Source organism: Syngnathus leptorhynchus, chromosome 10 (genome assembly GCF_054491065.1).
Source record: "Syngnathus leptorhynchus isolate UIUO chromosome 10, UIUO_Slep, whole genome shotgun sequence".
NCBI lineage: Eukaryota > Metazoa > Chordata > Actinopteri > Syngnathiformes > Syngnathidae > Syngnathus > Syngnathus leptorhynchus.
Window position 1 is genome coordinate 7,402,900 of NC_141204.1, and position 27,535 is coordinate 7,430,434.

Sequence of the window (27,535 nt, forward strand, 5' to 3'; positions counted from 1 at the left end):
AGCGATGACAAGACATCTCGTTTAGATTCAGTCATGAACATTTGGATCCTTACCTCCTCCTATTCCACCAGTTGAGATAGAATCGGCTGTCACTCCCTTCACTGTTGCCAGCGAAGGCAGGAAAAGGCAACTGTAAAAAGACAACCATGACGTAGAAGAAGTTAATCAATCAATCTGATTTGGATGACGTCAAGTGATATCAATGGGCAGGTTGTGACTTACCCATAGCCGCTCTCGGTCATGTCAAACTCCACAAAGGCCGGCGTGGCGGACAGCCGATGTGGCCGAAAAGTGCGCGGTGATGTCATGGATACCAGACTGATGATCTGGTGGGTAGGAATGGCGGAACCAGCAAAAGATTTGCTGTCCGTAGACTGTAACAGGCTGAAGGTCCGCTTTAGTGTCTTAGATGAGGACCCTGTTATTATGTCGGTCTTTGTGTTGAGTTCTGGATTTAAAAAAAAAAAAAGTCTAGCGTTACTTATAGTTTGAGTTTTCCCAGAATGCAAGATCATATATGATAGTGTTTATGGAACTTGTTGACAATGTGGAATTTTAGTCTCCACACTTTAACTGAGACATATTATGTGTTTTTGTTTAACATCTTGTGCTATTAAAAAAAAAAATACAAAACTACAGCACCAGCTACTTCTCCTGTTCCGGACCAGTCTGGTTTTGATGGCACACCAGCTTTGGTTGCCAAACTCATAAGAGGGTCTGCTAAACACAGAAATTTCCTGAAAAGGTCAGAAACAAACTGATCAGATAGTCTCAAATGTTGAGAAAAAATGAAAAACATCATTTCAAGCATCACATAATTCATCCAACCTGAATTCTGAAGGTGTGATGGCCTGGGAGGAGAGCTTCTCGAAGATCTGCGTAACAGTTAGATGCAACGGATTCTTTGGATTGAGCAGCATGCTGTGACAGTGAGTCAAGAGTGTTGAGAGAAGCCCCCCCTCGCACATGATCTGACGATTCCGCTCCGATTTGACCGCTGACTGAATGTGGTTTGCCACTGCAAGCTGGATCTCCATTGAAACCTGAGGGGAAAAAAAAGAGAGGCAATAAGTCTAGACCTCAAAGACCTTATGACATCACGATTAAACAACTACCTCTATGTCCTCGGGCGTAAAGATGAATGGAAGGAGAGTCATCATGACTCGAATAGCTCCGGGGTGAAGAATAACATGATCGTAAGTGAACCTACTGTAAGGCAAAGAGGAAATCTTGTTAACGCACGTTAAATCTTCTTGCAACAACTTGTTCGAGGCATGTGAGTGAAAAAAAAAGCACCTAGACTGGGATTCTAAATTTGATATGCTGGTTCCTGTGGTTCTACAAGATCCCTGGTGGTCTTCCGTCAACTGTTGGATTGGTCCAACGGGGATTGGTGGCGACATTGAATGCATCCCTTCGTGCACTGACGTTCCATTTAGTTTCTTTCGGTCCACGTCGCACACATTCCCGAGATCTGGGCCGAAATCCAAATCGAGAGGAGAGTAGAGGCCTGTGGCAAAGTGATCAAGATAGGAAAGGAGCCTGATGCAAGTCCGAAGAGTGACGGAAAGTTTGACGGATGGGAGGGAGTGACATGAGGGCGTCTCTTCTGCTAACTCAACAAACTGATAGAAGCTTCTTCCAGGAGGCCGGTGGTCTTCTGCAGTCTTTATAAAGCATCCCTCGTCCGCCTCCCACCTGCTCCGCACCGAGTGGAAGCAGCCCAGCTGGAGAAGAGCCTCGGCCAGCTTCTCGTAAAAGCCGCCAGTCTGAAAAAAGTGTCCGTTCACCGCGTGCAGATGTACGGCGGAGGCCAGAATATGGAGGGCGAGAAGAAGGAGGTCGAGCAATGGTTGATGACCGACGGATCGCCACACTTCTCCTCGGGGAGGGTCAGCCAGGGCACCTTCCATATCGAGCACGAGCGAGAGAAGTCCAGCGAAGCCGCCGGCCCGTCGAAAAGCGTCCAAGCTATTTGGGCTCTCCAGCACGTTCAACATAGACTGACAAAGACATTTGACAAAAAAAAAAAGATGAGCAGATGGATAAATATTTCGGTAGGCACAAAGATAGAAAGCTTTCAAAAACAAGCTGAAGTCAATTAAAACAATGTGATGAAAAATAGATGAAAAATATAGATATATCATAAATCATTTCTGGTAATAGTTTTTGGAGGTCAACTAAATCACATTAGCTTTATTCAATTTGGAGAACTAATCCATCAGGTAGGTAAAGTGTGAGGCACAAATGCGATTAAGTGAAACCGGAGTAATCACAATGGCTCGGAACACTTGGCAACCCGGGTCAGAGCCAATCTGATTGCCACCTGCTTTAACCGTGTTAACACAAACAGCACACAAGCACAAAAATCACACATCGCCCGACACATACACGATATCTGCAAGTAAGAGCGACTCTCATTGCCATCTATAAAAATCAGACACATACAGTAGGTGTGTAACCTCGTTAAGCCTAATCAGATCTCGGGGCCCATTCACCGATCTGAAAGCAGAACCCCAGAAGCATCGCTACTGGGATAATCGAATCGGTCCGGCGTTAACAACTAAACCTTGTTTAGCAAATCAATCGGCTTTGGTGATAATGTAATCAACATCCCACATGTAAAGAAAATAAATTCACTTGCTAATTATATTTTAAGTGCGTTACAATTTGATGCGAGATGAAGACTTCAAGCTGAGAGGACCAGTACCTGTAACAGGTCCCGCTTTAAAGCCAGTTCGTGTTGTGTGGAGGAACAGAGGGCTCCTACGGCGGTACTCATGAACTCCTCTGGGTTCAGCTCGGCGAGATGCTCCAAAATGCACAGAGCGGGACCTCGATACTGAGCTTCATCCAGGAAGAGCTTTATGTAAGGAAGCATACCGAGCTCTCGCACTGAAACTGAAACATAAGCAAATAATTGGGCTGACGTAAAAATAATCAAATCATGTAGTGAAGTCAAATTGTAATCCATATTTGATCTGATTTCTATTCTGCTTAATCTGTTTGCAGTTGAAGGAAGTTGCAGCCTTTACTAAATTACTTTTATAATTTAAAAAAAAAAGTCATTTCAATCAATTTTAAATCAATACAGTGAAGTTTCCTACCTGCATTTTTGATTGAGCGCAGAGTAAGAGCGGACACAACTTGGAGCATATAAGTCGTCAGCAACTTGTCGCAATCTTCTACGCGTGGCAGCTGCTTTGCATCTACGGAATAGATTTGTGCTTCAGACTTGACATTTGAGATGAGTTCTCATTTTGATGTCAAAATGACTCCTAATGACATGATGCATTGAATCATTGGTGAAGGAATTGCTCAATGTCACTCGTGCAATGCTGGCTGTAAATAACGGCTGAGTCACATGTGATGTCTCCTACCTAATTGAGACGTAGAGACAATTCCAGCTTTCCGGATTATTTTTGCTCTCCTGCGAAGCTCCCCGAGCAGTAACTCCAAGAGGCCCCCGTCGCTCAGCACTTCTGCCAGCATGCCACTGTGCACAGTCATCCTACACAGGAGACCAACATCATGATTTTAAAATATAAGTCAGTTTTTATTATTACATATTGAATTGCCCATATATGTCCATATATGTAACCATTATTTGATTGTCTCGTTACATTTCTCTTTATTTTTTCCAAAGTAGCTCTGCTTACTTGTGAAAACTTGTAAGAGTCGCCACTCCAAACTCTGCTCCCACCACTCGTGCAGCTAGTGACCCTGACCAGCTCTGCTTCAGGATGCCCAGCACTATGCGCAATGCCTCATGGGGGATGTAGTTAAGCTTGAAGATGACCTGGAGGAGAGCCAGCGTTGGATCAGTACTATCAAAAACATGCATTCAGAACTTTGTGACTGTACCATTTCGAGCATTGAGAAGAACATCGTTTGGACTGCTGCTGGTTTGCGGCACACACATGCGGCCAGTTGGGCCATCGTCTGGGCGGTCCACTCCAACAAGAAGAAATTGGCTTTGTCTCTCTCCCAAATCATTTGTACCGTTCTTAAGATCTGACAGCATAGCAATGAATCCTCAGATTGCAGCAAGGTGGCCTGCAGCAGATAGAAGGCAGCCATGTTCTTAACTGATGCCCCTGAAATAAAAAATTGAGTCAAGAAAAAAAAAATGCATCTGTAGTAAGTTATGTCATTTCTATTTCAATGAAGAGCTGAGCAAGGTTAATATAGTTAAAATATTCAATAAATAAAAATGCTCCTTTTCTGTGGCAAGGTCAATTGAATAGAGAAAACACGACACGTTTATCATCAAGCACGCGCTGGCGATTGTAAACAAATCAGGTTGCACATAAACAGATTGAAAAGAAAACCTTGGAACATGTATGAATACAACAAACCTAAAAGAGCATAATCTGCCTTGATGTAGTTTGTTTGCCACCTTGTCAAAATATGAAGATGGAAGGGACTATATTAGGTCAGAAAACACCCTGGCGTCCGTTGTGGATAAATAAAAAGCTGCTTAGTAATAGAATTCAGGTTCAGGCTTAAGTTAAATTGCATCAAAACCAAATAAGATCAACACAAGACTTCATGATCCCTGTGTTGGAATGAGAGCTTCTGCTTCATGTGATGGATGGCTGCTCAGTGCGAGTGTGCACATGTGTGTTTATTATAGCCGTCGCATTTCGGAGTCTTCCGCTGGTGTGTGTGCATCCATGATAAATGGCCGTTTGTTGTAGGCCAGTGGTGAATAGATGTGGGGCATCCTAACGTGGTTAAAAGGGAAGCCGCCACTTCATCATCCCAGACATAATCACCTCAGCTTCCTGTTAAGCGGAGGGACACTGCTTGCCACAGCGGGGTGCAGGTGGGAGCAGTGTGGAGTCAAGGTGGGCAGTTGCAACCGAGGAATCGAGTGAACAATCCAAATGACGGCTTTGAGCTTGGAAGTTGGAACACGACAAAGTAGGATGAGCGCTTAGGTTGTGGTTTACCTTTGTTGAGGGGCGGCTCAAATTTAAAGCCTGGAGGCTGAGGGTGGCTGATACAAAGAGCCACTTTGAGCTCGGTTTTGCCGAGCAGGGTGAAGGAGGCAATGAGTGCCAGCAGCTCCTCCACATAGTGGAACTGATCCTCCGAGACACCTCCTTCGCATCTTTTGTGGAATGAAGAGTGAAGAGATGAAAATCACAATAAAATGAGATGGCATTGATTATGTTGGTGCAATGAAATGATTGCTAAAACAATTCCAACATGAGTCAAAATAAATGATCATCTCACCGTTTAAGAATGTTTTGGAGGGCCTTGTAGCCATTGTGGGTGTCAAACTCAATAAAGAGAGCTGGATTGAGAAGATATGTGTCTGGAATGAAGCTGAACACAGCCACGGCCACCTCAGCTAACAGCGGGCCAGCCGCCTCTGAATTGATATGTAACAGATTCTGGATGCATATGCGAACGCAGTTCTTTGCTGAAAGGAAGAAGACAATTGGATTTTTGGAAAAAAAAAAAAAAAAAAAAAAAAAAAGCAAGAATAAATACTTTGCCAAGTGTACACTAAATTCAATTGTTGGCTCACCAAGTAGGTTGGGAACCGTGTTGCTCGTAGCTACAGCCGAAACCACCTTAAGGACCCGGGAGGCCTGATGCCTCCACGATACGCTGGTCTGGTCCCAAAGTGATGTAAGGCCGATAATTAGGCACTGCAGCTCCTGGGTCTCTACCAGTCGCTCCACATTGATTGGCTGCCTACATAGTTGGAGGAGAACCTACAAAAGGTGCAAGGGTTTGAGGGACGTTAGGAAGTCAGACACACTATCTAGTGTCAGATGTTTACCTGTGTTAGAGGCTCCTGAAAAATCTCTTTTGTGGTTAAGTCCTCCTTGGGTGGGATGCACACGAGCAAGTACAAACATTTGACGAGAACAGCAGGAAGCTCTGGATTTATAGATGACACCTACCAACATAAATGTTAAGAGAGGTAATGTAAAATAAGTCGTCGCTATTAGATGACGTGAGCAGAGCAAGGAACTTAAAAAAAACTCACCGAGCTATCAGCAGTTAACAGCAGGAGAGATTTTAGCAGCAGCCATCCTGAACAGCTTGTGTGCTCGTCTTCTTTCTGAAAGAATCGCACAACTTCCTCACGGGCATTCTCTGGGAACACAAAAGATTGTATGATTAGTACACAAACATATTCATTCAGAAAAAAAACTTCAAGGCAATGGTTGTTGTATTTATAAAGAGCTTACCCAATAAAAGAAAATGTTTTGAGATTTAGTAATTCTCTAGAAATGTTATAGTTTTTCACAATAGTTACAAAAGTCTTTTTTTTTCGCAATGTATTGTCAATTCAACAATTATGTGATAAAAATGTCTTAATTGAACCACAATGTGTCAATATATTTATCAATACAATGTAACAATAAGTCGAGTATGTGCAATGATGTTCCACTCTAAGACGCATGAGTGACATTTAAATAAAGCATTGAGTAGAAGAACCACAGCTCATAGAAGAAAAAAAAAAAAGCAGAAGTAACGAGTGAGATAGAAAGTCCGGAAAATCATGACATTATTATGAGGGACCATCTGTTTTGTGTCAAGGGTCTTTACCTGCTGGCCTTTCCCTAAGCCTGTTGTGGATGTTATGGATGAAGGCACCAGTGGTGAGAGCTGCAAGTCCCTTTAGGTCCACCCCTTCAAAGCCTTCACCTTCCTCACATACCTTCAATCAAGTGAAGACAGCTCATTAGAATATCGATAACACACACAACAGATAATTTATTGAATTCATTAGATGGAACAAGAAGCTGTCAAACAAAGGTGCTTTAGTCCGAGGTGGTATATTATAAATCACCGACTGGCACTATGTTCTCTTTCACTTCCATAAGAGGATATCGTATTTCACTGAGTGAGCTGTTATGTAAATCCTCGAATGCTGGTCATGAGGTTTAAATCAGGCACACCCACATACAAAGTAACACAGAATGATTAGAAGTAAAGGCTCAAATAAGTCCCATTGCACTTGGAAATTATTATTATTATTATTGTGATTATTATTATTAAATAAAATATATAACGGGCCATCACTGGTTTGGTTCTGAAGTCTCACAAAATGTATTTAAGATGCGAACGCAACATTGTTCAATGAAGTTTGCTTGACCGTGAATGTTCCACTGTATTCATCATCACACTTATTAATTCCAAATCAAATTCCATGTGACAATAAAGCAAAGAGCAGAGACACACACGGAGGTAAGACCTGTTGTTCCAAGGGCTGAGTGATGGGATTGGCGAAAGGCCAAACATCTGATTGTGACCACATTGATTCGAGAATGCTGTCTTGTTACTTTAACCTTTGCTGATAAGTCTTGAAATGTTCCTATCCATTAAAAATTCCCGAATGCACTCTCCGTGTTGACAAATATTTAGTGAAAAGGGAGGTGTAGGCAAGAGCTGTGATACCTGTATGTAGAGAGGCAGGATTGTGACTAGATGCTCATGGTTCTTTTCTGAAGGGGCCACATCATCTTTGCCGTCCAAATTTGAGCATTGGTCAAGTTGATGCAGTTGTTCACGTAGTAAATCAGAGAGCTGAGGGTCCCGACAAGGGATGACCGCTTTCTTCACATCCAACTCGGCAGAAACTGATAGCTCCCCTGAAGCACTCAGCTCGCCTGTTTCTTTATTGACCCTCTCCCCTTTTACACCGGCATCCTGGGGAGAAACACAAAGACAACATTCAGAAATCTACAACATCATCTCATGATGACAAATTATGACAACATAAACCATTTCCCAAAAAAAACATGCTGAGGAAAAAAAACTATCACTCAGGAGACTAAAACCACAAATATCACCTAAAATGTTCATTCATTAAGATCAGCATGAAAACAAAATGACCAGAAATATCAACTTTGTTTACACAACCCCACAAATTCTCTAAAAATAGTGGAGTTACTCAAAATTAAGACAAACATTTTTTTTACTTATCATGAACTTCTGATTTCAATAGCAGTATTTTGTGGAGAAGATTTAAGATACCCAGGATAGTTTTGCTATAGCTCCATTTTGCCTTAATTTTCTTCCATTTGCTATTAATCTACAATGAATTCCACATGATTTTCCAAAGATAAAAATCCAAGTAGCAAACACAATTATTGCAGTCAGCTTTCAAATGAACAACAGGAAATGATTAGATTGACATTCATGGTAAAAACAAAGAAGTAAGTTGAATCAAATCATTCTGAGCGTTTTCTATTAACAGGCATGTGATTTTACAAAGAAGGAAGTGGTGGACTGTACAGCTCACATTCCTCACAAATGTACTGATTATTTAACATCACTCATGTGAGAAGCTTCTGTTTCAGTGTGCGTGCATGAGTCCAATGCAAACTTCTTATCGGCATTTCATTGAAACATACGCAATGACAGAATGTACAACACAAGTTCTTACCTGTGTTTGTGTGAGAGCCATGTGTGACTTTCCACGCTCTTAACAGGTAACTGTGAAAGTGACTTGTAGGAGTCCAGCTGAGTTCCTACTGTGTCCACATTTCCATATCAGCAGCATAGGCGAGCAGAGACCTGCTAAAACATGACTGAAGCTTACAACACTGTGCTGTGCTGTGTGCCTGCTCTCACTAATCTGCAACAAGTAGAATGAACTTTGAACATCGGCTGGTTCAGGTCATGTGCCTCTTGACTACCCCAGAGAAGCAGAAGTGAAAAAGTATTGTTGGGTCGATTTGGATAGGGCCCTCCCACCACAGCTCACTAGTCTCTTGTGCTTTTTATAGACCTGTCAGATCTGGCTGCCATGATATGACTCAGTGTGATGGCAACTCACGAGAAAGTGAGGCCTTCAATTAAAAATACATTTGAAGGGGAATTACAATAAAGGCTGCATGGTGGTTGAATGGTTTGCACCTTCACAGTTCCTTCATGTGAAAAGTTCTCATGGGTTTTCTCCAGGTAGGCCAGTTTTCTCCCATATTCCAAAAACATTCTCCTTGGATTAGTTGAAGACTATAAATTGCCCCTAAATATGATTGTGAATGGTTTGTTTTGCTTTTATTAGCTATTTATAAAAAGATTGAATCATTCAACGAAACAAATGAATACAAATTAAATTTAGATTTAATGAATTATTTATTGAATTAATTATTGACAATCGAGCCATCATTGCAACATATATTAATAATTTTGCCGAAATAACCAAAACAATCCTGCAGTGAAAGTGAAGGACGCAAACCAAACAAACAGTGTCATCTAGCGGGCAAGTACAATATTGCAACTATTGCAACTAACAACTATCAGATTACACACACAAAAAAAGTTTCGAACGTGCACACTGCACAATTTTAAAATGTTGGTCCATTAGTGTTGATTTAAGAATAGAAGCATGTTGACGTCAAGACAAAACATGGATTATGAACAAATATAGCCCGAGGGTGCACATTTTTACGAATGAATTTAGACTACAGAGTTATTTTTCCCGGAACTTAATCCATGCAAAGTAAATCAAAAATGTAAATAACATTGATTCTCTGTACTATATGAAGACACGGTTTTGACACCAATGGGACAAACATAGGGAACTCATGCCCCGCTGGGATCGCCTGCTTATTCTGTTGGATTAAATCAATGACAGCTAGTAAAATACTATAAACAACACAAATATGGTGTCTAATTTTATATATATATATTAGAGAGAGGGGAAAAAAGCATTTCTCTGTAAAACAACAAACAAAAGTATTTTGCACCACGTCCCTTTCCTGTGTTTGACTTACGACAGCTCTGGTCATGTGGGATGCTTCAACCAATGATTTGCTTGAGGCGTGGTCCGTCATTGACAAGCAGTTTACTGTTGCGTCTCGTCGTCGCGAAATATGTATTTTTGGAGTTTGCATGAAAATTATAAAGACGCAATTCGCTAACTTAATGTGAACATTTCCGGAGAAGTAGGAGAATAAGGCAGATCTCCTCATCTGAAGCCACAACAATGCATCCGATGCCTTCAAGTTCCCTGGGTAACGAGGTTCTTTTTGACTTCATACAAACGGGAAACCTTGAGCAGTGCAAAGTCATTATTCAGAATGACCGCTCAGTCCTTTTATTAAAAGGTAAGCACAAAACAAATAAAATGCATTAATTTTGCAATGTGTAATGGCAATGGATGGCTGTATCTTTGTGAAAATATAAATATTTTTCTTGCAATCAGAATTTACTATGATAAAAGTGATGATTACAAGTTTCAGATTATTAATTGTCTTTTGAAACCATTTGCATGGTTGTAAAAATGTCAAACATCCAACCATTTTATGTAGTCTAAGTATGATACCAGTATAATAACATATGTACATATTTCAATTTTTTTTATTTTACCTTCATCCAGGCTGGGGTGGTTTCACTCCACTGCACTACGCTGCCCTTCATGGTCACCGTTCCCTGGTTGACCTTTTCCTCAGCAACGGGGCAGACCCCAACTTGATATGCAATGCAGGACAGTCATCTTTTCATTTTGCATGCAGGTATTTGAAGACTAAACTCTCGTTATTTTATTTCGGAAAAAACTGTCCATCTTGTAATGGATGATTGACTCCTGATAGGCAAGGAAACATTCACATCATTCATAAAATGCTCAAGTATGGAGCTGATCTGCGTGCCGTAGATCTACAAGGAAAATCATCTCTTCATCATGCCGTGACAGGAGGCAGTGTGTGAGTGAAGTCACCAAAACAAGTCAAATGCTCACATTTTGATCATAATTCAGATATGCATTGACCATGATGTACATTTCACAGTGTTGCAGTGCACTATTTGTGGGAGACAGAAATGTTCCGTTTCACAGACACGGACATGCACCAGATGACCCCCCTTCACTTGGCAGCATCAACGGGCAACGCCGATATGATCCAATACCTTCTCCGAGACCAGGTAACACATAAAAAAGGGAATATTTAAATCGCTGTATCAATCAATTTACCATGTACACAGCGTTGTGCCGTGGATGCTGTCGACCAAAAGGGGGCGACGGCACTTCACGTTGCAGCAGAACGAGGCTGCGTGGAGGTATGCTGGACCCTGCTGCAAAAAGCTGGATGCAGGATCCTCCATGAGAAAAACATCAGTGGCCTCACACCATTGGACCTCAGCAAACAGGGGAAAACATTTAGGTGAAGGATAAAATTCATTTAAGATGATGCCTTCACTGCACATACATGGCTGTGCTTTCATTGTGCAGGCATCAGCAACTCACCAAACTACTGAGCCAGTACATGAATGTGCCAATCCACCACAAGCCCAAAGAATCTCCCGGTAGATATCACCAGTTTTGTACAACTGACACAATTCTGACCATGTACATTCACTTGTGTGTGTGTGTTTTGCTTGTGTCCCCTTAATGCCAGTTATGTACTACTGGACACTGGTTTTTCCAAGCCTGGGTGGAGCCACTATTCTTCTAGTAGCAACCATGATGGGGAGTTATGGTGGTCTCCTTTGTTGCTTAGTTTTCCCCTGGCTGGCCATAAACATCTTCACTCAGTCCCACCGTATGGCCACTTATCAAAGGTTTGACAAACGTGGCATGTTTTAAGTATGTGTATGTATGTATGTATATTTCCAACACATTTGATGGCACATTGGATCTCTTTGTTCAGATAGCAGATATCTTCTTTCCAGGTTACCCAACCCCGTTTACCTGGGAACCCTCATCGCCGGCTTTCTCCATTCCTTTTTCTGCTTTTACGGGAAAATAGCACCTAATATCCTAAAATGATTTGCTACATATGCAGAATTTTAAGCTTTTTGAGTACATACCTCAAGTCATATCCTTAACCTAATGTAATGTGTGTGGACGAACGGTGCCCTGGTCCAGGTGTCGATGGTCCACCTTTGCTTCGTCCTCGGTTTGTTCTGTAAGGTTCTGACTCAAGACCCTGGGACACTGGACGAAATAAACGCTGATCCTCGGTTCTCCTGCATCGGTGACCTAGTAGAGACGAACCAGAGCATTCATAGGTTCTGTCCCTACTGTGAGGTAAGACGTGGGACATACTGGACATGGGTGAAGAATACTGGACAAAAATGATCACCTCCTGGGTCTCCCTTCACCTACAGTTGTTCCAGCCCGACTACACCAAGCACTGCAAGCTCTGTGATGTGTGCGTTCAAGACTACGACCACCACTGCCTTTTTCTTAACCGGTGCATCGGGCGGGCTAACCACCGCCTTTTCCTCTTCTTTATCCTCTCCATGGTCATGGGGCATTTGTTATTTGTTGCCACGGCAACAAGCTACCTGTACAACAAGATGTCAGTCAGCGGTTTGTCATCGTGGCTCACGTTCTTGAGGGTTGAGTTCTGGGTCACGGTGATGACGGTTATGAACGCCATAACACTCTTGTGGGAGTTGTGGCTGTTGATAGAGCAGTTTTGTGCCATCGCCATAGCAACAACTACTTACTTTAGACACTTTAAAGATGTCAGGCGACATAGGTCACTTGGACAGCGCTGTGTGGTGGTGCTGATGTTTCTGCTTGAGGGACGGAGGCGGCTGGGGTATGGACCTATACAAGATGACAAAGTCATGATGGACATTTAAAACTGTATGATGTTTATTAATCATCTTAACGAAGTGAATTGTCCAATAGGATCCCTTCAGACTGCAGGCTTTTTTTTTTATTTTATTTTTTTATGAATGGCTCAATTGTTTTCAAATCCGAGCTGGGTCTTTAAAATGTAGTCCTAGATCGGCTTCCAATCCAATTTTTTTGCAGTGCGACCTCAGTCTGAATGAAGAGGTCGCACGTATCTGACCCAAACGTCATCAAAAGCTCAATAGGAACGCTTGGAGGGCAAGATATACAGATACATATATGAATGGAGTAACAGTGCTACTCACTGTCACAAGAAGCCACTGGCAAGTCAGCTTACACTGCCACTTGCAAAGCTTGCCTAACTTGAATTGATTTCTCTGCGGTAATGTGATGTCATTTTCAGCCAACAGTAAGTGGAAAAATGCCCGCCATGGAATAAATAAAAACGGATGGATTTTTGTATCATTTTTATAATATAATATTTGTATTTCACAAACTCTGTATTATTCAGGATGCAGTGTTTAGACTGGTGTTTTGTCCCGTGAAAAAAATGACTCGACTTCCTCTTTATATTTGAAAGTCCCCTGAGGTAAATTTTACATTAAACAAAAATTAATAAAATGGGTGTGGCACAAGACTTTTAAGATTTTTTTTTTTCCCCTGGTCTTACTTCTGTGATAATTGAATATTTGGAAAGCATCTGTTGCTTTCAGCTCATAATTCTGACATTAACAACATGTAGGAAACATACAGTAAGTGTGCATAAAAAAAATCAGCAGATTTCACTTCCCTATCAAGTTGCCATACTTCCTGAAGCAGAGACAGACAAGAGGATGTCAGGCATTTAAGTCACAAGATTTTTTTCAAAGGCTGCTGGGAGCTAGCTGTAAGACATCCTCTTGTGAAGAACAGGGAGTGAGTGTGGCTTCTTGAACAGACAAGGCATGTCTCATGAAGACTTATGGAGTAATAATACATTAGAAACCAAAGTGAAGGAGGGACGGGAGGGAGGGAGGGATGGTGGGCGGTGATCCAGGCATCCCGACAGGCGAGAGGAGCCTGTGCAATTGTGGGAGAGAGATTGAGGGAAGAGGAGCGTGAAGGGTTAAGTGCTTGTAAGTGTGCCTGGCATCAAACGGAAACTGTCCAAGTGCTGGAGAGAACACCAGGGAAAGAGATGCTAGAAGAGGATGGAAAAGGGCGAGGCATCTGCATGACTGTGTATGAACAGAGGGATGCCACCCATGACCATGCTCAGCCCCAAGACAAAACAGGATCGCCGAGGTAAAATTGATTTTTTTAAATATATATATATAATTATATGGTGGCACTACTTTCATTGAAGAATTAATTTGACCTTTTCTGTCAAATTTACAAACACTTGGTGAAAGGTGATGTAATTTCTCATCAGATTTATTTGCATAAAATGTTTTTAAAGTTATTCATTCTTGGATATATATGGCTGCAGGTGAATCATTACTACTGCAGGGAGATTATATGGCTTGAAATCTTTCATGGGATGGATGGAAGTGTGGGTGTTGCAACACCTGCATTCCCTTTGGCTGCAAGGAGCTGTTTTTGGTTGAACATTGCAAATAAGCAAAGTAACTAGTCAAGCAACAGCTCAGTCACTCAGATGTGATTTATTGATTCTGTTTCAAAGAAAAATGACTAAGGCACTTGTGTAGTGGTTTTTGCATATTCTATTTTGCATTAAAAAAAAGCTAGCTGCTTCAAAAGATCCTTTACACAATATGTTCCTGTTGAATTGATGTTTTATTTTACAAATGGGATTAAATTAAAGTCAAGTTTTGGGTGGCTTTGAATATTTGGTGCAACTAACCTGATATGGGCTGGTTCCTTGCTTTGCTGCTTTCTTTATGTCGAACATAATTTCCCAGTCTGCAGCAGTTTCCATAGTGTCGTGGTCATCACGTTTGCTTTACACGCAAAAAGCTCCCTGGTGGAAACAGTTATTCGTTTTTGTGTTGAGCCTACATCGCTGCAACAGTTTTCTATATATCATATGCAAAGAATTCCTATTTGAGGGAAAAAATGTTTCTCATATGTCTTGTGTTTTTATCATAAATAGCACGTTCTAAGAGCATGGTCTTTGGCGAGTTATCTCGGGTCTCCAGGCCTTGCTCACCTCTTGACCAGGAGAAAGTACTCAAGGCAGGCTGGCTGAAAAGACAACGAATTATCATGAAAAACTGGCAACTACGGTGGTTTGTCCTCAAGGCTGAAGCTTTGTATTTCTACAAAGACCAGAATGAGAGCAAGGAACAGGTAAATTGTTAATCACCTGGAAAATAATTTACCACTCTTCCTTTTTGTCATACCAGTCCATTCCTTCTCCTTTTTTGAACAGGGTTGCATTCTTCTCAAGGGCACCCAGGTTAATGAGCTGCCCACCAATCAGGATGAGCCAGGCCGTCATTTATTTGAAATTGTTCCAGGTGGGTTGGCATATAATAACATCGTATGAGAAAGTGATGTTATAGATCTTCATTAAAGTAAAGAATGAACATCAAGATAGCATGAAATTGAGATTTGAGCATATTTCTTAGCTGAGTAGTGGTTGGCTGGCCATCACTTAAAACACAAAATTATATTCCATTTACTTTGCGTGTATTTTCAGGTGGTGATACGGAACGTGATCGAAACCATGAAACGTTCCTGCTGATGGCTAACTCTGAAAGTGACTTGGAAGAATGGGTTAGAGCTATACGCAGAGCAATTTGGGCCCCACTTGGAGGAGGTGAGGTTATCAACTTAAATTTCTGCACAGTGATGCGTTCATTTCTAATGGTGTCCAAATAATTTTATGGAAAGGTTTTGTCCCAAGATCCTTTATTATGCCGCTCTAGGTATCTTCGGCCAGCACTTGGAGGAAACTCTACTTAATGAGGGACAATGTGGTCCCCAGCGAAGGGTGCCGGCGCTGGTTGAGCAATGTACGTGTTTCATACGTGACCACGGGCTTCGGGAGGAAGGCCTCTTCAGGGCTCCTGGCCAGACCAATCATGTTCGAGAATTGCAGGATGCGTTTGACCGTGGTGAGAGTTTGCTGTTTGACAGGTGAGACAACTGGACTGGATGGAAAAACTAGTATCTGCCAATAACCTGTCACTCACTATTCACTTTGTCTTTCAGTAGCACTGATGTCCACACAGTAGCGTCACTCCTGAAGCTGTATTTACGGAAGCTACCTGAGCCTGTAATACCTTTCACCAAGTATGCACAATTTCTCTCTTGTGCAATGCTACTCAACAAGGACAGAGAAATGGTAAACAAATAGACATAAAATAAAATAAAAAATGTCTACATGGCTTTACATAACAATAGTTACCACTGTATATATTTTTTTTTCCAAGGGTATCATAGAGCTTGGCAAGCAGGTGAACTCGCTTCCGAAGGTCAACTACGACCTTCTTGAATACATCTGTAGGTAAGTCATACGGTGACACGTTTACCATTCATAATTCACCATTTGAGGGAAATGTGTTATTCAACACATTGTCTTCATTCTCACTCATTCTCTGCCTCACGCTTGTCAGTCTCATGACTCAGCGTCTCATCATGAGTCACAATTCCAGCCGCACGTTCAATGTCAAATTTTAATATGCCGCGTATGTCTCTGGTTCCTGCGTGCTCAGGTTTCTCGATGAAGTCCAGTCTCATTCTGATGCCAATAAAATGAGCGTCCAGAACCTCGCCACTGTATTCGGACCCAACGTGCTTCGGCCCAGAGTGGAGGATCCGATTTCCATGATGGAAGGTCGGTGTCATTGCTGCAATAGTAAAATCCAAGCATCCGTGTCGATTGATCGAATGATAATCCGTGAAAACAGGGAGTTCTCAGGTGCAACTCCTGATGACCGTGCTGATCAGCGAACACGCCAAACTGTTCCAGCTGGAAAACACCGATACTAATTCTTCGCTGCATCATAATGATACTCCCTATAAAGCCAAAGTGGAATGGCTTAAACAAGATGCCACGGAAAATCCAGCGGAATCTCACACAGGTGCTGAATTACCTCAGGATACTCTTCAACCTTGTACACTCCAAAAGGACAATAAGCTGACACCATCCATCACTACCTCTCAGACAGATGAAGGTGATCTAGTGAAGGCAGAGAAGAATGAGCTCACTCACACAAATCACAAAACAGAGGCCAGCGATAGCCCCACTAAGCAACCGAGAGTCCTTTCTGCTTGGAGGTGCTCTTTTAAGGGCAGTTCTGCGGGGCCGAGGGGAAACATCGGGGGATCGGCGGGCGATGTGTCAGCAACAGGTGGTAGTAAGTGGTTGATGAATGGCCTGTCATCCCTAAGAGCACACAGGCGCACCACCTCATCTGGTGGAAAACTAAAAGACGCTGCTCTGTCACTGGACGATTCAACCCTTAAGGAGACCACAGCAAGAAACGACGAGAAGGACACCTCTCAGAGAACGCTTCACCAGTCTCACAGACTGTCCGCCTATGACAATGTTGCTCCCTCCACGCTAAGTTTGCCGCCTCAAACCTCCATCTGGACTGCTTTTGATATATCACTGACTGAGCCAGAAGACCCCAAACAAACACTCAGTGATGGTGCAACACCGATGAATCACGTGCCGAATAGTGCTGAAGATGAGATAACAAATATGGTCGTGGAGTTACAGCAAGAGCTGAAGACGCAGAGAGTGAGCTTTGAAAGCAGCATTCGCAAGTAGGATAAAGATATTTTCCCGATTTTTATATGTGTTTGTTACCCATTACACAACTCACTATTCATCTCCTTTTTAAGGTTGGAGGAGAACTGCCGTAAACATCAGACCCAAGTAAACAAACTTGAAGATGAGCTCGACCAGGAAAGAAAGCGATTCAACATGCTGGAGATCCGATTCAGGAATTCGGAGCGAGCGCGGCAAGATGCAGAAAAACGAAATGTTCTACTCCAAAGGGAGATGGAAGACTTCTTTAAAACTTTACAAGACCTGACAACAAAGCCTAACTAGACTGGACCAATCATCTGGTGTTAGTTTGCCAAATATTTTGCAATTATGAAACAACTTTCTGCTTCATAAAAGATAACAGATGGTAGATGCTTCTAACTGTGCCAAAGTATCAATTCTCACCAAAATGTGATGGAATATTTCTTGCTCAATGTTTTTGTGGAACTACGGTATTTTTTCCCAATCCTGTCAATTGTTCTATGGACTGTGAAAACAAAGCTATGTTTGGCTTTGTTGTCAGTGTTGTTGCCATGTTTGCGGTCTGTATTGGAAATGAATGAATGCATCGGTCCCTCTAAATTGTGATTCCCTTTCGTAATTAAAATGCAACGCATTGGCACCAAAGATGTCGATACCCAAAACCTACAAACTGTGAGGCGGATGTATACGCCACATTCCTACCATGCAGCCAATCGACATGCTCAAGTTCAGCCATTCTAATAAGCTATAGAAATGAACAAAGACAATCGTTCAAATTCAACTCTTTTATTTTCTTGAGTTTTGCTTTTGTATTGTATGCTGACAGCTCCATACAATTATCCTTTGGAAAAAAAAAAAGAAACTCAGGTTTAAAATTTTGTCTCCAGCGCTCAAAGACCGACTTGCCATCCCAGTAACGCTGAATGACTTTTTTTTTTTGTTTCTGCATTTAATCCAAAGTGTGACGAGTACTTTATATTTGAGGAGGATACGGAGAGGAAACCCACTAAAAACAGTCACTGACGACATGGCCCAGAAAATGTGAGGACATGCATCACAATCCCCCAAGTGCATTCTGGGAGAGAGTAAAGTTACTGCTTGGAGTGCCCCAACATGATCATTATAAATACGCGACACACTGGGAACCTTGAGTCATCAAACACATCTAAAGGGAACAACTGTGGAGGGCCTGAAAATGACTTGTTTGCTAACTCCCACACATACAGTAAATCTACAGTATAATGTACATCCCATTGACTACTCTAATCTACTAATCGTATTGCACAGAAAACAATGCAATGAAATATAGGAAACAAAATGCATTAGAAACAGTACTTTTGAGCTACATGTACATTACATACAACAAATGCATTTGCACTTGGAATAAATAAATAAATATATGTACAGAACAAAAGAAAAAAAATCTTCCTTGCTTTGTGTGATATGCATACTGTAGCGCCAAAAACGTGTGTGTGTGTGTGTGTGTGTTTGTTTGAGAGGTAGAACTCAACTCTGCCATGGAGAGCACTTAAAAAAAAAAATCTGTGAACTTAGTAAGGGCACTTAAATAATATATTTTGAATAGCAGACATCCATGAGCATTGTCCCAAAAAAAATGTATCAATTCATTATCACGCACTAATTTAGGAGCCAGTGAGTTGGCCTGTATTAGATGTACATTCACCCTGTTCTTTGAGAAATTACAGTTGAATACGCAAATACGGAACATTTACAGTATGCGGCAGTAAAACTCAAAATTAATGCAAGGGGGAAATAAAACAGTTGACAAATTAAGTTCAATGATAAGCTGAGAGAAGATGCATTAATTTCCACTTAAAAAAAAAAAATTCCTTTACTTAATAGCGAATTCATTCAAATGTCTCCCTCCACCCCTACCCCAAAAAAAACACAATACAAAATGCCAAGTCAGCATTTGAAAATATATATTAATAAATAACAGTGCAGTGCTCGCAGTGTGCCATCCCACTGTTTCGCTGGAGCTAAAAAAAAAACCATCAATGCAGAAATTCCAACGCTGCCCTTTCATTACAAACATAATGTTCACATCAAAACATACTCTTGATTCTTTGCAGCAAAAATACAATAATAATGATACAATTTAAAACCACAATCATTTACAGTAGTATCGGGCAATTACAACAATCTGTACATTGAAATTGTAGCTCTAAAAACTAACATGAGAACTTCCATTAGCCTAGAAACCCTCCCATCTCAAACACTGGATAAGGTGCACTGATGAAAGGTTACGTTCGAGTAGATGTGTGTGTTTGTATTTTTGTTATCTGCAACACGCCAGAGCACCAAGGGAAGTGTGGCTATCCAGACTGCTGTCTGTTTCCGAGGTCACCGTGGGGTCGTTGCTTGGGTCGGTGGGTTCCGTGGACATGGATGACACATCGTTGGCTGATGAGGAGGAGGAGGATGAGGAGGGAGGTTGAGGGGGGCTATCGATCACTGCTGCACCTGTGCTGCGAAAAAAACATCAACGCATAGGTTTCATCGAAGATTCTTGCACGAATCCACCGCAGTCGGTGCCGATCCGGTTCAGTTCGGGTTGCCGACGCTTTTGTTCTGCTCTCAAAGTTATTGCTGCAAACTGAGAGATAACGGCAAGATGCAAAATACTAATTACTTACCTGGGCAGAAGAAAGATTTTTGAGCGATGGGGCCAAAAAAGGATCAGGGAAGGGTCGATGCTTTGGAAGAAATTAAAAATAAGAGTCTTATGGAAATGGAGACTCGATTGGATTGGAAGAAATTGCATTTCTCAATGCTGAGAATGCCAAGAAAGACCAGCTGATAAAAATTCTCACCAACAGAGTGGAAAAAGAAAATCGATCCGTGGAAATGCAAATGGTGGATTTCCTTAAAACAAAAAACTGTGCTGGACAAGGCAAATATTAGAATTTACTTTACTGACTTTAAAGTCAGAATTATAACTTTAAAGTGGGAATTCTCACTTTAAAGTCAGAATTCTGAGAAAAAAGTCAAAATCCTGTCACCCTCCTTTTTTTTTTTTTTTTTCTTCACTTGCCCTAATCCTCTTCCATAGTGTTGTACTTGCCGAAATAAACAAAATCAAATCAAAATTACACAAGGAAAGTGAATTACAGCACATGGTGGTAGTGCAAAAAAAGACATACAACACAGAAGACACACAACTGCAGTAATACTCGCTTTTTATAGAGAATGAAGAAAATGGGCCCGTGACTATGTTTGTCTACATATGTTGCTGCCCCACTTCTGTTCAAATATCAGTCGCTTAAAAGGTTGTTTTTTTTACTTTCCCAGATGCAAGGGCATTACAGTAATCACTGTACTGCATACTGTAAAAACACGTGAGATGTATTGCATATATCAGATATTGCAAAAGGTAAGCAGACCTGCGTTAAGTTTTGAATAGATTAGAGTTAACTAAGAGAGCTAGTTTCCCAAAAAGCAAAATAATGCTTTTATTGTTTTTATAGAGGCTCACTCCTCGTTGGACCTCTTGTCAGTGAATAGCTGATGATAAAGTCATTCTCAAATCAAAATAGGCAAATATATGTGAAAAAGGTAATCCAAATAGAGCACCAGAATAAAAAAAAAAAGTATAGCCGTTTGACATAAAGTTTCAATGATGACTCACCTAGAGGAGACGGCTGCCCTCGGATCACTCCATTTTTTGACCACTCCTCCCAGTCACTCACTTCCTTATAGATCAGCCCTACGTGGCCAAGCAGAGAAGAAGAACCGATAAGTACTTGATACCATCTGGACCACTGCCCCTCTTTCCATCCACCCCAATGTGTTTTGCATTCAGCACGCTCCAAACAGCATCATGTTTCTAATTTGGAAGTAAGGTATGCTGGCGTGACCCTTCTAAAATGAGTGTGGGGTCATTATCACCTGGTAGAGTTTAGAATGAGCTCATCTTGGATGCTCGGAAGAAATGGATCGCTTCTGCCTCGCTACCCACTCACGGAAGACATTGAAAACCTTTTAGGGATTTCAAGTCCAGTTATGCTGATGAATGGACCACGCAGGCACAGTTTGGAGTTTAACCAGCTAGTGATGTATCACGATAACCATAGAACCGTTTTGAGGATCTGAGTTCAACACTCATGTAGAACCTGCAAGTTCTACTTCTTTTCAGGCTTCTACCAAAATTCGGAATGGTGTGAAGGTGAGTGTTGGAATTTAAATGATCAGAAATTATGTTTTGAAATGGGTTAATGGCATTTTGACACTTCTGCTTGAAAGTGATAGTGGAGACAGTTAGAAAAAGTTATCGCACCTTTCCACTCCTCCACAGTGTGCTCCCGCTCATCCAGTTGTTTGTCAAGGACCTTGGGCGGTGGCTGAAGATGACACAATGGCTTAATAAGAATAATAATCTTAAACATATGTAGAATAAAAATAAATGTGTGTTGTGCAGTAATACTTACCGCCTCCACTTCAGCTGGGTCGTACCAAACGTTGATGTAGGGGTGCTGCAGGGCCTCATCTACAGATATGCGCTTTGAAGCATCGATCACTAACATCTTAGATAAAAGGTCTCTCGCCTGGCTCGCTGAAGGGGAGAAACAAATTGCTACTTTGTTGCACTATTGATCACATAAGGTGTGAATTTGGCTTTGAGAAATGGCTAGTGATGCGCCGATAACAGAAGACAGCAGTACCTTTCAGTTTGTTGTGATCGGAATCAGCCGGGAAAAGAACATCCGGGAAGAGTTTCTCAAAGGTGTATCCGGCGTAGCGTGGCCTGTTTTCCACGTACGTTCTTACTGACTGGTTCAGTTTCATGAGAAAGTCCTGAGACGGAGTGCCAAGCTGCTCGATGACTTTGTTCCACTGGTCAATGTCTGACGGGTGTGTATTAAGGAAGAAGGTCCCAGATACAATACCTTATTTATGCAAATATTGCCTGGGGATGTTTATGTACTCAACTGCAATTATTTGTTCTTTCTTAGAAATATAGTCGACCGTATGACTAATATGCAGGATTACAATAAAACTAGAGCAGAAAACTATTGTGGAGAAATGTCAAGAAACACGGCAGATTGGAAATTCAGGATCTCCTCCCTGAAACAAACAGACACAGCTGGAAAGATAATCTGGGTTAAAGACGTCTCCTCATTACATAATAATCTTTAATCCAACACAGGGAACCTATTTAAAACACGCAGCAAATCTCACACACTTTAATTAATCTGAGAAACTGTTTAGGTCAAAGGTTTAAGCGCTTTGGTGCTGCTGTTTTGGTCAACAATAGCTTTAGCGTTGGCATTTGTTTGGACTACAAAAATAAAGTCATAGTTAACTACTTAATGTCATTGTGTGAATAATAGTATTTATGAAGTGCAATAAAACAACAGTCAAAACAGTTCAGCATTTCTCCATAACAGTTTTCTTTACTTTGTTTTAAACTCTGCTAACACGCTAAGGTGGACATGAACTGCTACAGTAAAGTTCTTTAGAATTTACGACAATGCAATTCCACAAGCACAATGACGGTCACAGTAAAAACGTGGATGTGGATGGCAAGGGGTGGAAAAGTTGTCGAGGCAAGTCGGGGGGGGAATGGTGTCACGTCTCTTCACACTGAATGAAGCGATGACGCATTGGAGCACAAATGATGGGGAAAGGATACGATCAGTGCCGGGGAACAACACACTTCCCCTGATCATCTCAGCCACTATGCAGCCCACTGACCACACATCCACTTGGGTGGACATTCAGATGATACAGAGGTGGACATGCAAACAAAGGAGTGACAGTAAATAATAAATAAAATAAGCAAACATGAGGCAAATGAAGAGAATGACCTTGATGCAGTGTACAGCAATGAAAATCATGCAGGATGAATTAGACAACGAAAACAAACGACTAAGCTGCAAAAGCTGGTCTTTAAAAATAAAAAAAAATATCCATCAAAGAATTCTATAGGAAGAAAAAAAAAAATGCTGGTAGCAAGTGAAATTCTCTTACATAAAAACTGGCAAGAATGAATATCTTGGCTGACAGACCAAGCATATCTTTATTATATCTTGATTTGTGATATGCACGCTTAGGTTTCAGATTTTGCAGCGTAGTGATGCAAAAATAAATAAATAAATGAGTTAAACTAACGTTTAAGACGAACAAGAACAATAATGTGAAAGGACAAATTGGAAGCCACAAGGATACAATCCCGTCCTGGGAAAAGGATTTTATGGCGAACCATTTCAGCCAGTATGCAGCCCACAGACCAAATGTCCACTAGTGGTTAACAAAAGTAAACAGGTAAGAGGAACACACCACTGGTTAGGTTGATGCTTGTTAGTGAGGTTTTTTTTTTTTTTAAAGAACAAGACAAAGAATTAATTCTTCATAAACAAGGTCTACGAGATACTATGTTATGCAATTCACTTTTACTGGCAGGAAAAAAAAAGACAGGGGCCGAGGCGAGACATACCATTGGCTTGGTATCCCATGCCCAGGATGACTTCGGGGGCTCTGTAGTAACGCGTCACCACGTAAGGCGTCATGAGGAGACCCGTAGCAGCTGTTCGAGCCAGGCCGAAGTCCAAAATCTTCAGTGTGCAGTCTGATTTCACCACAATGTTGCTGGGCTTGAGATCCTAAAAAGAGGAAACAACAGTCAGTCAAGACATTTTCGAAAACCATAATGCACGTCATTTGGATGACATTGAATCTAAAATGCTAACATAGAAGAATATGACTCACCCAGTGGGAAATCAACCGGATGACATTCATCAAAAAGTACCAACTATGTCAAAATTGCATTGGGCTTGAGGTCACACACAAATTGTGTCACCTCTATTGTACCAAGCATTGGTATTTCATTAACCCTCCCTTCCGCTGGACTTCATAATAGGATGCAGCATTGTCGCACCTTTCCTGACTTTTCGTTCATTTCTGTTATGCAAGCCGTTGTGAAACGCCCTCAATAAATAAAGTTGTATTATATTGTAATCACTAACTGGTGAAACTATCCGCACAGTGTCAGAGAAGCACAACGAAAAAGGTCAGTCAAGAGGTGCGCTCCACTTTGCTGTGAACGGAGTGGAAAAAACCTCAAGTGTGAAAAGCATTCTCACAGTTCTGATTGGGAAAAAAACCTACCCTGTGAATGATGCCGGCGGCGTGGAGGTGTTTGATACCGCACAGCATCTGATAGAGGAGATAAGACAGCCTCTCATGGTCCAGCTCCATCTGAATGACCTGGCACAGGTTGGCGTCCATCAGCTCCATTACCAAGTAACTGAAAATGAATCAAATCAATTAAAAAGGGGGGGGGGATTAAATTGCTAAACTTGGTTAAATTATACAAATGCTCTTAAATATGAGCCACTTACACATCTTGAAATTCTTCTAATGATTTTTGGGGTGTAAAAACATTTAACAGACCGATGATCTGCGAGTGAAAAAATATATGGATTAGAACTTTGAATTTGCAATGAATAAGATATATATTTGTATACGTACGTTTTTGTGATTGACACATTTCATGAGCACGAGCTCTCTAAATGCCCTCTTGGCATGTGTCTGGTTCTGGAAGGGTCTGCTCAGCTTCTTGATGGCTACATTTTTCTCAAGGACTTGATCGTAAGCAGAGCTAAACAATGACAAAGGCACAAACAGAAGTCAAGATATGGTCAAGTATGTTACTGAATTGAAATATTTTTAATGCGGTGAGAGAATGATGTTGGATAGATGATTACTCACCATACAATTCCCTGCGCTCCCGATCCGATGGGTCTCAAGTTCTGGTAGCGTTTTAACACCGTGAACGTCGAGTCTCCGACGTCGATGCTGTAGAACTCTTTGTCTTTCTTGTTTTTATTCATGGCGAAATCTTCAATCACTGCTCTCTGTGCATCCAAAAATGTTCTCTGTGAACAAAGAAGGAACATAAAGGGGGGAAAAAAAAATTCTATCTGTACCAAAAGGATGCAAGTTTTAAAGCACAGCTTGCAGAATTACAAATGGGAGAAAAGCGCAGCATTTCTGCCTCGGCTGGTCAGCAAACACGATAAAATGGAAGTCTTGACATCATCAGCAGAGACGGCCGAAGGGCAAAGCACCTCGGGGTCAACTCCATCATATCAAACATCTCTCACATCACAACAACTGAGCTCAGTGGAAGCAGAAAATTCAACTGTCGGTTTGGATATCAAACTTGACAACCTGACCTCAGTTCAGCAAGCATCAAATGAGCATGGTGACATATCCCAAATACGAGTACTTTCCAGATTTCCAAAATGAAAAAAAAAAACTAAATAAAACGGAGTCATGTAATCTAAGAAATCCTCCCTCCCTTCTTCCTGCTCCTCCACTCTCGTCAACACTTTGTCCATATGAGGCATATAATTGCCAGAGAAAAATGACTCAGCTCTCCGTCTGTTAGTCCGACGTCATAAAGACGTCTGCAGCATCCGCCTCGCTCATCACATGGAAATAGACATGCTTGTGTAACACCACACAACAATTATGCAGCATTTGCAGCACCTCAAGGGAAGACAAGCCTGTGCTACTACTATTACTACTAAAGGTCATTATAGCCATTTCGAATCACTGCGATCCATCACAATGACTGAAAATCAGGTCAGTGTTGGCATGAAGGCCTTTGTATTGTATTCTATCTCTTTTTTGCTCCATCTCTCTATCAGCTGCATTTGAATTTACTGGCCAGTGCAGCAGGCAAGTGGTCTGGACCTCATGGATGGCTTTGCTATATATTAAATGCATGGGCCTGGGCTGCTTCCTGGAATGCCCTTCCTGCTCCCATGCATTTGCCTGTAATCATAGATTAATGACCTCCTTCCTATAGGACAAATTGTACTGTGACAGAGGAGATTTTGACACAGGCTTAGCAGAAACATTATTTGGTACGTCTGGACAGTCACTGCTGTTTGAACTGTCTCATCATGTAGATCATTTTTAAAATAAGTAAAACAGAAACATCATGATAGGTCATAAAAAGTGAACAGCTCAGTAAAAAACAAACCTGACACATCCCACACACCCTGAATTGGTCGCCAGCCAATTGTAGGCCAATAAAGCAAAAACGGGCTTTTTTTTTCCCCCCCATTCCTCCAAAGTTGCCCCACAAAACACACACACACACAATAAAAATGATTAATACCTTTGACTGTGCCAATGCAGTTATTTGTTTATACCCCATTTATCTGGAATGTTATTGAACATTGAACTTGAAAAGGGGCACTCAGTATAATAACATGACACAATACGAATCAATGGCACGATAAGATTTATCAAAAAAAAAAAAAAAAAAGAAAACCAATAGCCTTGGATGACTTTTCATGATTCATAATGGAGGAAGAATACTGGCAAATCCCATCCATTTAATCTATCATCATTAGAATGAATGAAGTGAATGAATAGCCTCCTCTTCATCACACAGATAATTAAAAAGCGTAGCGACTTGAATGGCGAGTTAACCTTGGCCACATGACCCCCACCTGGCAGCTCCTCGCAGGAGGCTGCAGGCAAACCGCAGCGGGACAACAGGAGCCATGCATGAGCGCACATCATAACACAAGACCGAGCGAGCACAGGAAGACATTCGAACCGAGGGAATGATTCCCATGTCGCCAAACAAATGACGGGCCTGCCTGTCTGCTTAAGGGGCGTTTTCTTCTTGTCCCTAAATGTTGCGTTTGCGGGTATCGGTCAACTTACATGCATTTTTATGTTATTATTATAAAACAAAAAGTCGGATGCGCGTGTCGCGCAAGAGCTTGTGAACACCTAAAATGACACACGACCCTCCCCCCACGGCCAAACAATAAGCACGTCCGAGAAAGGAGCAGGAGCCGGAGAGAAGGGATCATGATCCTCATTTTACCTCGTTCGTGAAAGGTAGATCCTGGCGGAGCGACGAGTCGCTCGAACGTTCCGCAGCGTGTATGCCGGTCAACAATGATCGATTCCGCTGGGTGCCTTAAAAACACATGACCTCACCCGATCCACTTGCCTACGTTTCCATACGCCTTCTGCTACTGACAGGCCGGGGAGCAGAGAGGAGGCTCATCGCGCATGCGTAGAAATACGTCACGGCTGCACAGAGACACACCCACCTCCATCAGCTCTTCCTTCCGCCCTATCCATCTCTCATGCATCTATCCATCCAAAAATAGAAAACTGCAAACTAAACACACCAAATACATATTCAACATTAATCCAGAGTAATATGATATAATATTTTATAAGATTAGCACCATCTATTGAGTTTAATTCATAGA

General features: G+C 41.6%; 4 protein-coding genes across 13 annotated transcripts in view; 2 read left to right on the forward strand and 2 right to left on the reverse strand.

Annotated features, from left to right (window-relative positions):
- The window catches only part of wdfy4 (WDFY family member 4), a 34,187-nt gene extending 24,398 nt beyond the window's left edge, over positions 1-9,789 (reverse strand). For 2 of the 5 annotated variants that reach the window (XM_085922051.1, XM_085922049.1), the window contains exons 1-19: positions 8,417-8,711; positions 7,426-7,677; positions 6,574-6,685; positions 6,008-6,117; positions 5,798-5,917; positions 5,540-5,729; positions 5,242-5,431; positions 4,956-5,116; positions 3,865-4,097; positions 3,660-3,799; positions 3,381-3,511; positions 3,108-3,209; positions 2,711-2,901; positions 1,297-2,003; positions 1,116-1,206; positions 829-1,043; positions 643-737; positions 223-448; positions 54-130 (exon numbers count right to left, since the gene is read on the reverse strand). In XM_085922051.1, the coding sequence (XP_085778177.1) occupies positions 54-130; positions 223-448; positions 643-737; positions 829-1,043; positions 1,116-1,206; positions 1,297-2,003; positions 2,711-2,901; positions 3,108-3,209; positions 3,381-3,511; positions 3,660-3,799; positions 3,865-4,097; positions 4,956-5,116; positions 5,242-5,431; positions 5,540-5,729; positions 5,798-5,917; positions 6,008-6,117; positions 6,574-6,685; positions 7,426-7,677; positions 8,417-8,437 (3,364 nt within the window). In that variant the 5' untranslated portion in view covers positions 8,438-8,711. Of the gene's footprint in view, positions 1-53; positions 131-222; positions 449-642; positions 738-828; positions 1,044-1,115; positions 1,210-1,296; positions 2,004-2,710; positions 2,902-3,107; positions 3,210-3,380; positions 3,512-3,659; positions 3,800-3,864; positions 4,098-4,955; positions 5,117-5,241; positions 5,432-5,539; positions 5,730-5,797; positions 5,918-6,007; positions 6,118-6,573; positions 6,686-7,425; positions 7,678-8,416; positions 8,712-9,752 lie in introns of those variants that run through there. The other 3 variants (XM_085922050.1, XM_085922047.1, XM_085922048.1) reach the window with 2 other exon arrangements.
- LOC147050208 (uncharacterized) lies at positions 8,800-13,185 on the forward strand. The gene is made up of 11 exons (XM_085922056.1): positions 8,800-8,934; positions 9,925-10,085; positions 10,358-10,493; positions 10,572-10,682; positions 10,767-10,899; positions 10,960-11,138; positions 11,207-11,280; positions 11,373-11,535; positions 11,647-11,729; positions 11,814-12,004; positions 12,085-13,185. Exons 1-11 carry the CDS (start codon positions 8,879-8,881, stop codon positions 12,565-12,567), a joined length of 1,770 nt encoding a protein of 589 aa, XP_085778182.1. The 5' UTR covers positions 8,800-8,878; the 3' UTR covers positions 12,568-13,185.
- A 462-nt stretch (positions 13,186-13,647) lies between these two features.
- On the forward strand, positions 13,648-18,805 carry arhgap22a (Rho GTPase activating protein 22a). Its single transcript, XM_085921497.1, has 10 exons — positions 13,648-13,846; positions 14,655-14,851; positions 14,934-15,021; positions 15,204-15,323; positions 15,433-15,643; positions 15,719-15,851; positions 15,940-16,013; positions 16,222-16,343; positions 16,417-17,278; positions 17,357-18,805. Exons 1-10 carry the CDS (start codon positions 13,786-13,788, stop codon positions 17,565-17,567), a joined length of 2,079 nt encoding a protein of 692 aa, XP_085777623.1. The 5' UTR covers positions 13,648-13,785; the 3' UTR covers positions 17,568-18,805.
- Positions 18,049-27,318, reverse strand: mapk8a (mitogen-activated protein kinase 8a). Of its 6 annotated transcripts, none has more exons than XM_085921500.1 (12): positions 27,139-27,316; positions 24,996-25,162; positions 24,756-24,885; positions 24,626-24,684; positions 24,393-24,531; positions 23,722-23,887; positions 22,918-22,989; positions 21,947-22,129; positions 21,713-21,837; positions 21,562-21,625; positions 20,914-20,991; positions 18,049-19,748 (listed from the first exon to the last, which is right to left on the reverse strand). In XM_085921500.1, the coding sequence occupies exons 2-12, from the start codon at positions 25,115-25,117 to the stop codon at positions 19,564-19,566; spliced, it is 1,323 nt and encodes a 440-aa protein (XP_085777626.1). In that variant the 5' UTR covers positions 25,118-25,162; positions 27,139-27,316; the 3' UTR covers positions 18,049-19,563. The 6 variants fall into 6 exon arrangements, with proteins under 6 accessions (XP_085777626.1, XP_085777627.1, XP_085777624.1 ...); XM_085921501.1 differs by lacking the exon at positions 22,918-22,989 and adding an exon at positions 23,454-23,525; XM_085921504.1 differs by adding an exon at positions 19,922-19,981 and having other exon boundaries at positions 19,605-19,748; positions 21,562-21,837; positions 27,139-27,318.
- Between the last annotated feature and the right edge of the window lie 217 nt (positions 27,319-27,535).

What these genes read in the sequence shown, in the direction of transcription:
- LOC147050208 (XM_085922056.1), top strand. Translation starts at nt 8,879, where the DNA reads ATGGTTTGCACCTTCACAGTTCCTTCATGTGAAAAGTTCTCATGGGTT. An exon ending in GCCGTGACAGGAGGCAGTGT is followed by an intron (nt 10,683 to 10,766) that starts GTGAGTGAAGTC and finishes TACATTTCACAG; the next exon opens with TGTTGCAGTGCACTATTTGT. An exon ending in TTACGGGAAAATAGCACCTA is followed by an intron (nt 11,730 to 11,813) that starts ATATCCTAAAAT and finishes ACCTAATGTAAT; the next exon opens with GTGTGTGGACGAACGGTGCC.
- arhgap22a (XM_085921497.1), top strand. Translation starts at nt 13,786, where the DNA reads ATGAACAGAGGGATGCCACCCATGACCATGCTCAGCCCCAAGACAAAA. An exon ending in CTTCTTGAATACATCTGTAG is followed by an intron (nt 16,014 to 16,221) that starts GTAAGTCATACG and finishes CTGCGTGCTCAG; the next exon opens with GTTTCTCGATGAAGTCCAGT. An exon ending in TCCGATTTCCATGATGGAAG is followed by an intron (nt 16,344 to 16,416) that starts GTCGGTGTCATT and finishes CCGTGAAAACAG; the next exon opens with GGAGTTCTCAGGTGCAACTC.
- mapk8a (XM_085921498.1), bottom strand. Translation starts at nt 25,117, where the DNA reads ATGAATAAAAACAAGAAAGACAAAGAGTTCTACAGCATCGACGTCGGA. An exon ending in CCGCCGGCATCATTCACAGG is followed by an intron (nt 23,888 to 24,392) that starts GTAGGTTTTTTT and finishes TCCTCTTTTTAG; the next exon opens with GATCTCAAGCCCAGCAACAT. An exon ending in CACTGTGGAGGAGTGGAAAG is followed by an intron (nt 20,992 to 21,561) that starts GTGCGATAACTT and finishes TTGGCCACGTAG; the next exon opens with GGCTGATCTATAAGGAAGTG.